The following is a 13630-nucleotide window of genomic DNA, read 5'->3' on the forward strand; positions in this document are numbered from 1 at the left end:
TGTACTATCCTTACTTCTATTTCATGAATGGGGCCAGCTATGAGAGGTTAAATAATATACACTTAGTCACAGTAAAAGTAAGTGGTAATGTGAATCTATCTAGTTGAACTGATCTAAAGTCTGTTCTTATTGACAACACCATACCAGCTGAATATCTCAGGCTCATGGTAATCCATAGAATTTGCTATGTATTTGGAATCTAAGAAAGTGGCGGCCCAAGCCTTAGAGTCAAATATTCAAGGTTCACTCACATTCTATCATGTCCAGAGTTTGATTTCTTTCAAGACCTACGCAGTTCTTCCAAGGACTCACACAATAGGGAAAATACCTCACGCACACACCACTGGGTAGAAGGATGTAAGTATTAATTATCTTGTCATTTGGGGCTGCTTTTATACGCCTCTGTATAGTTACTTGAATCTTATGTATCATTTCTTTAAGATTTTTTATAGACCACTGAGCATCTAAAGGGAAAGAAATGAGGGGGATGGTATAGCAAAAGACGTAGAATAGAATTCTTTCTTTTAAAGTAAAATTAATGTCCATGGAAAGTTTCTTGACAGACAAATTACTGCCAATCAGAAATTAAACATTAAATTCTAAATCAATGGAACTTAGTGGCTCCACAATATATTAGAAAAAATTTCAGTTGGTAATAAGTTTATTGAAGGCATTGTTATGCCTTACAAATGTTAGCTTCAAGCTGATCCTAAATCTGAAGATTATCACAAATGTTAAATGGCTTTTTAGATAAGATACTAGCTCACTGGAACTCCTTTTGCAAGGTTAACAAATTCTATTATGTTTCCACCTTTTCATTAAATGATCTCTCTACCTCTTAGCCTTAACTGAAAGCTGGCTCTCTGCTAAGGATACTAATTCACCTATAGTTCTCTCAAGTAGAAGCTGCTCATTCTTCTATACGAAATGTACTTCAGAATCAGGCAATAAGATGGGCATTTCCCTTACTCATTGGTGCTTCTCCTAGGCCATCACTCCTCCTCCCCAAGACTCACATATTTAGCTTTATTACCACCCATATCTCTTTAACTTTTAGCTCTATCAAAAATGTAGTAATGCAGTCATTCCCAATCATTCATCAGACTGTGGTTTAACCAATGATATTTGTTGGTTGCCTACTCCAAAGTCCCTTCCTACCTCTTCCTTATGTCAGAATGAGGTTCCCTTCCTTCATCAAAACTCAGAAAAAATGATTTCAAACTCAACATCAAGAATCGATATTGAATGGTCTAGCCAAACATTATGTTTTCATTTTCCTGGTAAATAATTGGTTGAGACAGAGGCATGTAAAACAATTTGAGCTAAGTAGATGCAAAGAATTTGGTGGATGACTTCTTGAAACAATTCTGTGGGTGCTGGATATTATCGTGTCTGAATATAATCCCTGGAATTGTACTTATTTCTGAACGATGAGATTATGGTGGTTTTTATTTTCTTTTTGTACTTTTCAGTTGCCTCCAAAATTTTCCACAAAGAGCATGTATTACTTCTATAAAAAATAAAATAAAATTTAAATATAATCTTGAAAAGATGTTTACTTTATTCTATTACCAGTCATGATGGAGTAATAGAGGACTCACATTCCCACTGTATAAAACAAAAAACAAAAAATAAAAAATAAAAAAAAAACATGGAAAACTGAACAAAGCACCTGAAAGAATGGTTTTAGATATTAGACAACAGTCAATGCAGGACTGTGATCCATAAAAGATGGACAACAAACCAGGTAAGCATGCCTAGAGGCAGGTTCCCAGCTGTGATGCAAAATGGGCAAAGGCTGGGAACTCAAACAAAACATAGGTAGTCTGAGTTGATAAGTCAGAGATTGCAGTCCAGAATGCTGAGAAAACTACTATTTGCAGGGCCAAGTACCAGAGAAGAAAATGCTACAAAGGACGATACTCAAAAACAACAGAAGGATGCCACTGAATATTTGGCAGAGTTCTAGTCTGTACACATACTGGAAAAAACTACCCAAGTCCAGGGGAAAAACCACCAGAAACAGAACTTCTTTTAGACCTGAGCATACTTTGTGTTCCCACCAGCCAGAATTGAAAAATCTCCAGATACCTGGGCATGGTGGTAGAGAATCCTTCAAAGGGAATTGTTTTAAATTTGGATTTAAATAAGACCTAGACAAAAGGCTGCTCTGGACCCACTATAAACGTAAAAGCAAGTCTCGAAAGGATTCAACCAATTCCAAATAATGGAAATGCAGGTCAAAATAAAAACTAATACTATTTAAAGAAATACAAAATACAGTATCGACAACAGAAAATTTTAAATGTCAGATGTCAGTGTTTCTCCACGTAGTCTCTCCATAAGAGCTGGTTTAGGCATCTTCACAGCATGGAGACCTCAGGGTAGTTGAATTTCTTACATAGCAGTTAAGGAGATGGAGGCTGCATTGCTTTTATGACCCAGCAAGAGAAGTCACGAAGACCACTTTTGCCATATGCTGTTCGTTATAATCAAGTCACAAGCTTGCCAGATTCAAAGAAAGGGGAATTAGATGTCATTTCTTAATAAGGTAGTGTCAAGATTCTAGAAAAAGTTGTGGAAAAGGAGATACTATTGCAGACATCTTTAAACAATGTAGTTACACTGTACACTGTAGATCTGAGCTGACTCCAGTATCATTTCCCCTCATTTTGAAAAACTGCCCTTTATTTCACATGTGTTGTGATGTCGACCTTCTGGTGACAAATTTTATGAACTTCTGTTTATTTGAAAATGTCTTTCTTTTACCTTTATTTTTGAAGAATATTCTTCACAAGATAAAGAGTTTTAGATTGAATGGCTCCCCCACCCCTTCAGTACTTTAAAGATGTTCTACTGCCCTCCGGTTTGCACTGCACTGTTTCTGATAGGAAGTTAGCAGTAATTCTTATTATTGCTCTTCAATATGTAATGTCTTTTTTTTTTTCTGTTTTTAAGATTTTCTCTTTTGTCATTGTTTATTTCAGCAATCTGACCATAATGTATCCAGGTATAGCTCTGTGTTTTTCCTGCTAAAGATTTTTTGAGCTTTTTGAGTTAGTAGATTAATACTTTTTATTGAGCCTTGAAAAAATTTCAGCTACAGTCATGCATTATGTCCATCTTTTCCTTTAAATTATGGAGTATATTTATATTCAGGTTGCTAAAGGACCTGTCTGTTATTTTCAACATTTGTGTTATCGGTCGGTTTGTTTTTTTCCTTGTTATGGGTCACATTTTCCTGCTTCATTTTCATGTCAAATTATAGCTTTTTGCTGAGAAATTGTGGATACTGTGTGGCTGAGAGTCTGGAATTTGTGTGTGTGTGTTCCTCCTCGAAGACTGTTATATTTTGTTTTAGCAGGAAGTTATTTTATTGACAGATCTCCCTTATTTTGTTAAGTCTTGTTATTAGGCTTTATTAGGATAGATCAAGATTAGTATTCACTCTACAGCTTAAGTAGCACTCTTAAGGCCTGACGTTTTGGGGTCTTACTGAATGTACAAGATATTTAGCTGGTCTCTCCAGCCTGACTGGCCAGAATTCCAGTGTCTCCTAGCATTCTGTAACCTCTGGCCAGCACTCTTACTCAGCTCACAGATCCTCAGTGGCTGGTCTCTGCCAAATCTCACAAAGTTTCACCCTGCACATGGCAACTCAGTTTTTTATCAGACTTAAGGACTCTCCAATGCAGATTTCTGGAGCTACTTCTCTAAACAACTCCCTCTTCTTTAGTATCTTGCTGCACAAATTCTAGCTGTCTCACCAGCCCTATATGCTAATCTCTTTTTCTGTGTGATACAGTGCTTTGTATTTGGGATCGACTTTCCTCTGCTGCTGTTTGGATAGTGCCCCTAGACAGAAAATGAGAGTGAATGACAAGATTACCTTGTGTATCTGTCCTTTCTAAAGGATCACAGCCTTGTGCTGTCTGTTATCCAATGCACAAAAAGACTTGCTTCATACATTTATTCAGTTTTACTACTGTTTATGAAAGAAGAGTGACTTTGATACCTGTTATTCTGTGATGGCTAGAACTGGAAGTCTCAAGTAATTCATTCATTAAAAATAGCATAGCCAATAACACTCTAATTTCTAGCCATCAAAGTCAAACAAGGGAAACAAATAAAAATAAAAAGGTGGGGCAGAAGTGTTAGCAGACTCATAGAATTTTTCACTATTTTTATTCTCTTAGAATCAGAAAAAAATTCCAGGAGTCATATAATTTTGGTTCATTTTCATTTTTCACTGACAGCACAATGAACACCACAACACTCTTCAATTCTTCCTTCTTCTTTCCTAACCAAAGCCAAATTTTGTGTTCAACTCCAAGTAAATGATTCCTGATGAATCAACTATGCCAATAATAATGCTCCACTATCTCTTTCCCAGATAATCTCCTAACTTCCCTTAGAGTATTCTGACCAATGAGACATACAGGAAAGTCTGTTAGCGGTCTCTTGAAAATATTGTTATTTTCTTAGTGAAAGGAATAGGTGAGGCTGGCCCCTTTTTCCTGTCTTAAATGTGAGTCTCTTTTGATTATAATACAGATGAGAAAGAGAAGTCCACACTCTAAGTATGGCAGAGGAGAGGGAACAAAAATGCCTGGTTCCTGGATGACATCGCTGAGCAACTAAATCAATTCAGTAACTCATGCCTATGGGGGGGGGGGGGGGAACCTAACTGTTTAAACTACTCTAAGGGTTTCTCTTTCTACCTATAATAGAAACATTTCTGACTGATTAAATGCACACACCATTTGTTCTTTAGACTAAGTGTTTGCAAATAAGATGTAAAAATAGTTGTAAAATATAACATAAAAAGGAGATGCACTCTTTTGAAGTCTTTGGGCTTCTTTGGTTTTCTTTGGTGTCTATTAAATGCACATCTGCCTTATATCGCACCCTAGATTGCAAACTTCCTTGTGGCCAAGGATCTTTTCTGTTCTACATTTGGACCTAGGCATATTTAGATGTTCAAATTCCTTAATGACAGAAGTCTTACATGTTAGTTCTGTCATCTAGGTATTCTCTGACTTCATTAGGAACAAAGTCCCCATGGACTCAGAAATTTTTTTCAAAGCAGTGAGTATGCTGGGAAAACAAACAAGCAAAGGAATGGTTCACTGTCTTACGTTCACATTCTCTGACATCCAAGTTGAATTGCTGTAAAGCTCCCAAGGTGAGCTGCCTTACTTCAGCTTCCAGCAAAAGTTGCATCAAGGATGTGGCTAAATGCTTGCAAGCTGACATACATGCGGTCTGAGCCACCTTTCCCTGAAATACAAGAGTATAAATTATAACGTTAATAATTTAAAATGAAATTCCAACAAAATAAAATCATTTTTATTTAATATTTTTTAAAATTAAATTGGGGAGACACTGGTTAATAAAATTATATACATTTCAAGTGTACAATTCAATAACACATCATATGTATACTGCATTGTGTTTACCGCCCAAAGTCAAATCTCTTTCTGTCTTTAAAGTTTTCTTCTTCAGAATACTCTTGCATTCAAATAATATTGCAACTAATAGTACCTGACAGCAATCATCTTAAATATTAGTTTCATCATGATCAGTCATGTAGCTATAACACTAGGTTAAAATTCATACAGCCCAGCTCTTTATTCAAGAAGCACTTTTTTTCTAAATCAACAACAGATAAACAATATTCAAAATCTTAATTCAACCAAGAAGAAATATTTTCAGAGAAAATTAATTTCAAACAATCACAATTTAAAAAAATACATATAAACAATAATTCCTAACTTATCTAGAGACCAGTCTTCATTGCTTTATAATTTAACATGTATAAAATGAAAAAAGTGAAAAAGATTTCCTGAAAAAAATAAAAGGATGGATTTTGTTTTCTTAGGAAATGAACACTGAGGTTTATGAACATAAATTCTAAGCTAATTTTTAAAATATTGATATTAAAATTAATATCTTACTATCTTCCCTGGGGTATTCAAACACTTTATACTGAGTGAATAATACCTTAGTCTCTCGGGTCTAAGACATACATCATAGAAGATATGTCCACTTTTTTTTCCAATTATATATACATTTTATTTTTGTTATTTATTTGTTAGTATTTTTCATCACTATTCTGAAAAACAAGATGACATGGGTCTTTAAAAATCTGAGTTCTCAAATCAGTTAGTTTGTTCTTCTTTTTTGAAATTATGAAATATTTCAGCCAGACAGATAAATAGAATTATATTATGAACACTTATTTATCCACTAAACATTACAAATATAATTTGTAATGTGTGACCTCCTTAATCATTTTCCTCCCTCTCTCTACAGGTGACCATTATTGGTGTTAGGAATACCACTTGTATTTTAAAAACACTATTATGATATTTCTCTTTCTTTGGTTTATCTCACTTAGTATAATAACCTCTAGGTCCATCCGTGTTGTCACAAATGGTAATATATTTTTTTTAATGGTTAAGTAATACTCCAATCTATATATGTATCACATCTTTATCCAATATGATTTCACTTATATGTGGAATCTAAAGAACGAAATAAACAAACAAAACAGAAACAGACTCATAGAGTACAAACTGATGGTTGCCAGATCGGAGGAGATGTTGGGGAATTGGTGGAAAAAGGTGACAGGATTAAGAAGTACAAATTGGTAGTTACAAAGCAGTCACAGGGATGTAAAGTACAGCATAGGAAATATAGGGAATAATACTGTAATAACTATGTATGGTGCCAAGTGGGTAAAAATTGGGGGGATCACTTCATACATTATATAAATGTCTAAGCACTATGCTGTACACCTGAAACTAATATAAAATAATACTGAAAGTCGACTATAATTAAAAAAAAACATAAAAAATTTAAATACTATTATGATAAAGATACATATAACAAGAAACTATATTATTTTATGTATTTTGAAACTTTCTATCATATCACATGCTTTTCATTCTTTTGCAACTTACTTATTTGGCTCAATATTATGTGAAACTTTTTTAATGTAATGCAGGCAGAGGTAATTTACACTTTTAATTATTCCACAATATTCCATTTTAGGAGTACACCACAATTTATTTGTCCATTCTCCTGTTGTTGAAGATTTAGGCTGTTTCCATTTTATTTTTTTATTTTTATTTTTGCTATTACAGAGTAGGCATAGAGTAATGTAGATCTAGTAAGAATTCATGAAAATTCCACATTCTCACTACAGTGTTCTTTAATATGTTTTTTCCATATGTTTCACTGGGCCAGGGTGTATCTGATCATCATTTACAAAATGGGAGATATCGTTATTGTTTTTTATACAAAGACACAAACACAATTAAGACAAATGCGTAGAAATCTTACAAACTCCTTCAAAGAAATATATCCCATGACACCAACGTTCTCTTTTGCTTTTGCTTCCTGAGTAATACTCCTTGGCTTACATTTCGGTGTGTCAAATTTTATCTTTCTCTAGTTATTTCACATGAGTTATTTCATTCTGAAATAAAGTCAGACGCAGAAACTGATCTAGTGAGGCAAGTAAAAACTACGCAGAAAGAACATAAAGCCACCCTATAAATTGCTCCCTCTTTCTGTATAACTGTTCCTCTGCTTCCTTAACCTTCTAGCCTGACCTCTAGTGTAGACATTTCCTTTATTTTGGCTCCTGGTCTTACTTCTGCCTGCCCTGTGGAACTTGATTTTTTGGATTGATGACAACTATAAATCTACATTTCCAAGAAGCTCAATGAACACTAAGTAGGACACCACACACACACCAAAGAACATCTTAATCAAATTGCTGAAAAACAATGATAAAGGCCTAAGTAGAGTATATTACATAAATGTTTCTCTTATTGATTTCAAATTTATTTCTGTTGTAGATGGCAAACATATATAATTTTACTTATTTTAAATGTATTGAGAGTTGTTTTATGGCCCAGAACATGCTCTAGCCTAGTGAATGTTCCATGAGCACTGGGAAAAAAACGCTGCTATTGGTGGTGAAATGTCCTATAAATGTCATTTAAGTTGTTTGCTATTGTTTTCCCAGTCCTCTATATCTTTACTGATATTCTGTCTACTTGTTTTATCAGTTACTGAAAGGAATGTTAAAATAACCAATGATAATTGTGAATCTATCTATATAATCTTTCAGGTCTGTCAGTTTTGCAGACACATTTAAGTTGTAATACCTTCTTGATGAATTGGTCCTTTTATCATTAGGAAATGTCAATCTTTATCTCAAGAATATTTCTTCTTTTGAGATCTATTTTACCTGATATTAATATAGAAACTCAACTTCGTTAATAAAGAAACTCAACTTTCTTTGCATGATATATCTTATTCTTTCCTATCACTTTTAACCTCTCTGTGTCTTTATAATTTAAAGTGAGTTTCCTATAGGCAGAATATAGTTAGATAATTCTATTTTATCCAGAATAATAAATCTCTGTCATTTATTCAGAGTGCTTATATCATATAATTATATTTAATATAACAATATGGTTAGATTTAAATTACCTGGATCTTAGTTTTTGTCCAATCTGCTATGTTTTCCTATTTTCCTGACTTCTTTTGAAACTGAGTATTTTTTATGATTCTATATTATCTCTACTTTTGCTATATTAGCTATATATCACTAGCTACATCTCATTTTATACATTTAGTGGTTGCACTAGACTTTACAATATGCATTAACCTATCAGTCTATCTTCCAATAATATTATATAATTTCATATATAAGAAAAATATCCTTCCATTCACCCATTCCATGTGTGTGTGTGTGTTTTCTTCCATATATTTTACTTCTTAACTTTATTTGTCAATTTGACTGGGCCATGGGATGACCAGATGGGTGGTTAAACAGCATTTCTAAGTATAACTGTGAGATCTTTACCAAAAGAGACTGGCATCTGAGTAAAGGAGAGGGCCGCCACAGTAAGGATGGGCATCAATTCATTAGTGGCAGGAAGAGAACATAAGGTGGAGGAAAGTTGAAATCACCCTTATGACTGCATGAGCTAGGACAACAATCTTATCCTGTCCTTGGTGGTCCTGGTTCTCAAGCTTTCAGATTCAGATTGAAATCCATACCATCAGCTCTCTGGCTCTTAAGCCCTTGAACTACACCACTGGCTTTCCTGGGTTTCCAGCTAGCAGATGGCAGATTGAGCGAATTCCTAGCCTTCATAATTGAGTGAGCCAGTATCTATCAGTAAACCAAGCAAGCAATCAATAAATCAATATCTATCCATCTATCCATCGATCCATCTATCCATCCATCCATCCATCCATCCATCCATCCATCATCTATATTCTATTAGTTCTGTTTCTCTGGAGAACCCTAATACATACTAATGAGCTATATCTCCTTGTTTTCTAAATTTAGTGATTGCTCTTACAGTATGCATCTTCAAATTATTACAGTCCACCCTTTAAATAATATTATACTATTTCATATATAAGAATAGCAGCCTTCCATTCACTCCTTCCATGTGATTGTTTTCATATATTTTACTTCTTCATAAGTTATAAATATAAGTATCGTCATTATTTTTATTTTCAAAATCCCATTATCTATTTAATATATTTTAAAATGAGATAAAAATCTTTTATATCTCCAAAACTTTTCATCTGTGGTGCTCTTCAGTCCTCTTTGTACATCTAAGTTTCCATCTTGTATTATTTCTACTCCAAAAACTTGCTTTAACATTTCTTGAAATTCATGTTTTTTGGCAACAAAATTTTCTCAGCTTTTGGTTGTCTGAAAAAGTCTTTATTTGACCTTCACTGTTTGCTAGGCAAAAGATTCCATGGTGACAGTTGTTTGTTATTCCTATAGCACATTCAACATGTTGTTTCTCCTGGCCTGCACATTTTTCTGATTAAAAAAAAAAAGTATGCAGTCATTTCATCACTGTTTCTCTGTATGTAATGTGTATTTTGTTCCCTCTGGTTGCTCCTAACATTTTCTTCATCATTTTTTTTTTTCAGAAACTTGATTATGATGTGCATTGGGGTGTGTGGGTGGTGTCCTGCTTGGTTCTTAGAAATGCAGGTTTATAGTTTTCATCAAATTTAATGGTTTCAGTCATTATTTCTTCAAATACTTTTCCTTTTCCTTCTTCTTTCTTGGAAAGCCAATCAGACATATGTGACATTCCTTGATATTGACCCAGATGTAATTGATGCTCTCTAAAATTTTCTCCCTGTTGTTTTTCTTTCTGTACTTTAGTTTGGATAGTTTTCATTGCTCAGTATTTTAAATTTCCCAACCTTATCTTCTAAAGCTGCTGATTTTTGCTACTAATCCAATTCAGTATATATTTTTTCATTTGATTTTTTTTGTCTTTAAAAGTTCCATTTGACTCATTTTTATAACTTCTATTTCTCTACTTATATTTATATTTACCTTTAAAATGTGAACCTATTGAGCATGTGTGTGTGTGTGTGCGCGCGCGCGCGCGCGCGCAGTTTTAAAGCATTTATCTGCCAATTCTGTCACCTCTGTCATTTGTGAAACTTTTTCTATGGACCAATTATTTTCCTTGCAATGTTTCATACTGTGCTGTTTCTTGTGACATCTAGTAAATTTTTATTGAACACTAGATGTTGTGAATTTTAGGTTGTTGAGTGTCTCTATTTTGTTGAATTTCTTTAAAGAGTATTAGCTTTTGTTATGGCAAACAATTCAGTTTCTTTTAAAATTTTGAGGTTTGTTGATATGCACTTTTATGTAGAGATCAGAATCATTGCGCCTAATAGAAATCTAACTGTAGACCCACTACTAACCACTCTCCTGGTGGCTCTATTAAATGCTTTAAGAGTTCAGTGGGGTCTTTCCCTTCTTATAGGTTGAAATTTTAACATCCTCCTTCCTTGTGTGAGTTTTGGCAATTGTGCTCAGCTTCTCCATTCTAGCAGTTGTTTTCTGCCTAACCTCATGGATTTTTCCTACACACATGAACAGCTTAGTATTCAGCCAAAGCCTCAAAGGGATACCAATGCAGATTTGGGTGCTATTCCTCAAAAACATCTTAACACTGCTTCCTTACAAATACTGACAACCTCTTCCCCAAACTCTAATCTTTGTCTTCCTAACTCAACACTACTGTCATGCTGTGCTTAGGTTACCTTGGGTCCCCTACTTGTACCACAGTTTGCAAAGTACCTCTAGGTAGATTGCTAGGGCTACATTTCATTTGTTTATCTTCTTTCAGATATCACAGCCCTGCACTGCCTGCTGTCCAACACCTGAAAACAGTTGTTTCACTTATTTTGTCTAGTATTCCAAATGTTTATGGTCAAGAATAAATCCGGTACCAATTATTGCAACATGGCCAGCAGTGAGCACTTCATCTTTATTTTTAAAAGATATATTCTTTGCTGGGTACTGAATTATATATTGACTGTTTCTTTTACTTTTGGAATTTTAAAAGTCATTCTATTGTTCTCTGGCCTCCATTGTTTCTATGAGAAGTCAGCCATCATTCTTCTTATTTTTCCCTTGAATGTGTTTTTGTTCTATAGCTGTTTTAAGATTTTTCTTTATATTTAATATTTCTATACCTATGTATATATATTTTTGTATTTCTCCTGCATGGGTTTGCTGAACTTCCAGACTCTGTAGATTGGTGCATTTCCACAGATAGGGAAAACTCTCAGGCATTATTTCTTTAAGTAGTGCTTCTGTACCATTCTCATTCTTTCCTCTCCTAAGATTCCAAGTACACACATGTTACATTTTTCAACTGCATTTTATCTCTCTTTTATACTCCATTCCATTTTTAAAATTAAAAATAAAATTTTTGTTTTTTGTCTCAATTTGTGTTCATGTTTAGGTGTTATCTTTGAGTTCACTAATCTTGACTTCTGCATAAAACTTCGCCTAAGGAGCTTTTCATTACAGATTCTGCATTTTGCTATTCTAGAATAAACATTTGATTCTTAATATCTATTCAAATGAGTCATCTTTTTCCCCACATTTTGTCCATTCTTTCTTGTCTTCCTTAACACATTAATCATAGTTATTTTAAAATCTTTGTTTGCTAGCATAAATATCTGGATTATCTAATGATACTCCTATGACTATTTTAACTTATGATTAAAAGTCAGTTTTTCTGCTTATGAGCATATTAAGAAATTTTGTTTCATATGCTATACATTGCAGATAAGCTACTAGAAAGACTCTTGATTATCTTATCTTCCTCAATAGAGTTTTGAGTTTTGTTAAGGTAGACAGTTAAATTATTAGTGGACCATCTAATTTTGTCAGGTTTGTTTGTAAAGTTATAGTGGGTTCATTTTAGTTTTGTCTTACTCTTTGGACCTTGTCCTTAACCCTTGCAAGTGGCTTTACTGATATTTAAACTGAAACGCCACATTACTCATCGAGTCTCTCTGTGTGTCCAATTCTTAATGTCTCTGGCTGTGCAACTTCTGGAGTATTTATTCATATTCCAGCAGCTATCTTCTAAAGCCCTAGAGTGTGCCCTATTCATATTCTGCTTAGAAATTAGCCAAGGACTGAAGGAGAATTTTATAAAAACATTTTGGGGGGCTTTTTCTCTCTTTCTTTCTTTTTTGATATCCTGTTCCTCTAAAACCTATTCTTATTGACATACCAAGCACTGATCCCTTCCTCTTTTTGAGAATACTCAGATTTTTATTTTGTCCAGTTTTTATATTGTTTATACTACAGGAGATTCTGATACTATGGCATCACAACTAGAACCCTAAAAGAATCCTTTTACCTGACTAATTTATGTTGAACCAGAAATAAACTATAAAAACCTTCTAAAGAATTTCTTCCTGGTCAATAATTTTAAATGTCTTAATCTTCCATTATCAGCTTGGCAAGAAGTTCTGCATTATAAAGAAAATGCACACATAAATGTTTTTTGAGCCTGAAATTATAATAAAAGATAAAGGGTATAGCCATTACAAAATAACAATAACATCACTGGAAAATACATTAATTTGTATTGTTCTACTGCCATAGACTAAAAAAGGGTCAGAAAATAAAGAAAAAAACATAAAGGTAAACAGAAATTACAGGTATGTAATTTAATGAAAACCAACATGAACATATAAACATTAAATACAATTCCTTGGACCATTGACTTTAACCTTTGTCTCAGTTTCATCATCAACAAGTTAGATTGATATAATGGTTAAATAAAAATAATTCCTATGTAGCACTTAGAGAAGTACCTGGCTTATATTAAGTACTTAATAAATGTCTTCTGAGTATAATTTGTATCCTTATTACCTGCATATGGAAAACTCTTTAAAAAACACTTGGTATATTCACTTAAAATGTATTTTATGAGTGCATAATATTTTACTAACCATTTATCCCTTTTATAGAGTCATACAATTTTCTTCTTTTAAACCAAAAAACTCTGTCATGCAAAAAAATGGAAAGTGTACTTCCTGTTCTGAAGCAAATCAAGGATAACATGCAATTAAGTGCTAAATTGAGCAGAATAAACTCTTAAGTGCTATATGATTTTAGAAGAAAAGGTTATACGGCCAAAACATTCAGGGAAGGCTTCACAAAAATGGTAGGACTTGATGGGTGTCCTTCATTACAACATGACAAAAACATCATAGAAATAATTTCAAGTTGCTTACAATTTGA

At 33.6% G+C, this 13630-nt stretch overlaps 1 protein-coding gene across 7 annotated transcripts in view; it reads right to left on the reverse strand.

The window, feature by feature from the left end:
• Window positions 1-13630, reverse strand: part of EXOC6B (exocyst complex component 6B) — a 514225-nt gene that overhangs the window by 158684 nt on the left and 341911 nt on the right. For all 7 annotated transcript variants that reach the window (XM_016130555.2, XM_016130553.2, XM_016130554.2 and 4 more), the window contains one exon: window positions 5139-5280. In XM_016130555.2, coding sequence (XP_015986041.2) covers window positions 5139-5280 — 142 coding nt within the window. The remainder of the gene's footprint in view (window positions 1-5138; window positions 5281-13630) is intronic.

This window comes from Rousettus aegyptiacus, unplaced genomic scaffold, assembly GCF_014176215.1.
Source record: "Rousettus aegyptiacus isolate mRouAeg1 unplaced genomic scaffold, mRouAeg1.p scaffold_m13_p_7, whole genome shotgun sequence".
NCBI lineage: Eukaryota > Metazoa > Chordata > Mammalia > Chiroptera > Pteropodidae > Rousettus > Rousettus aegyptiacus.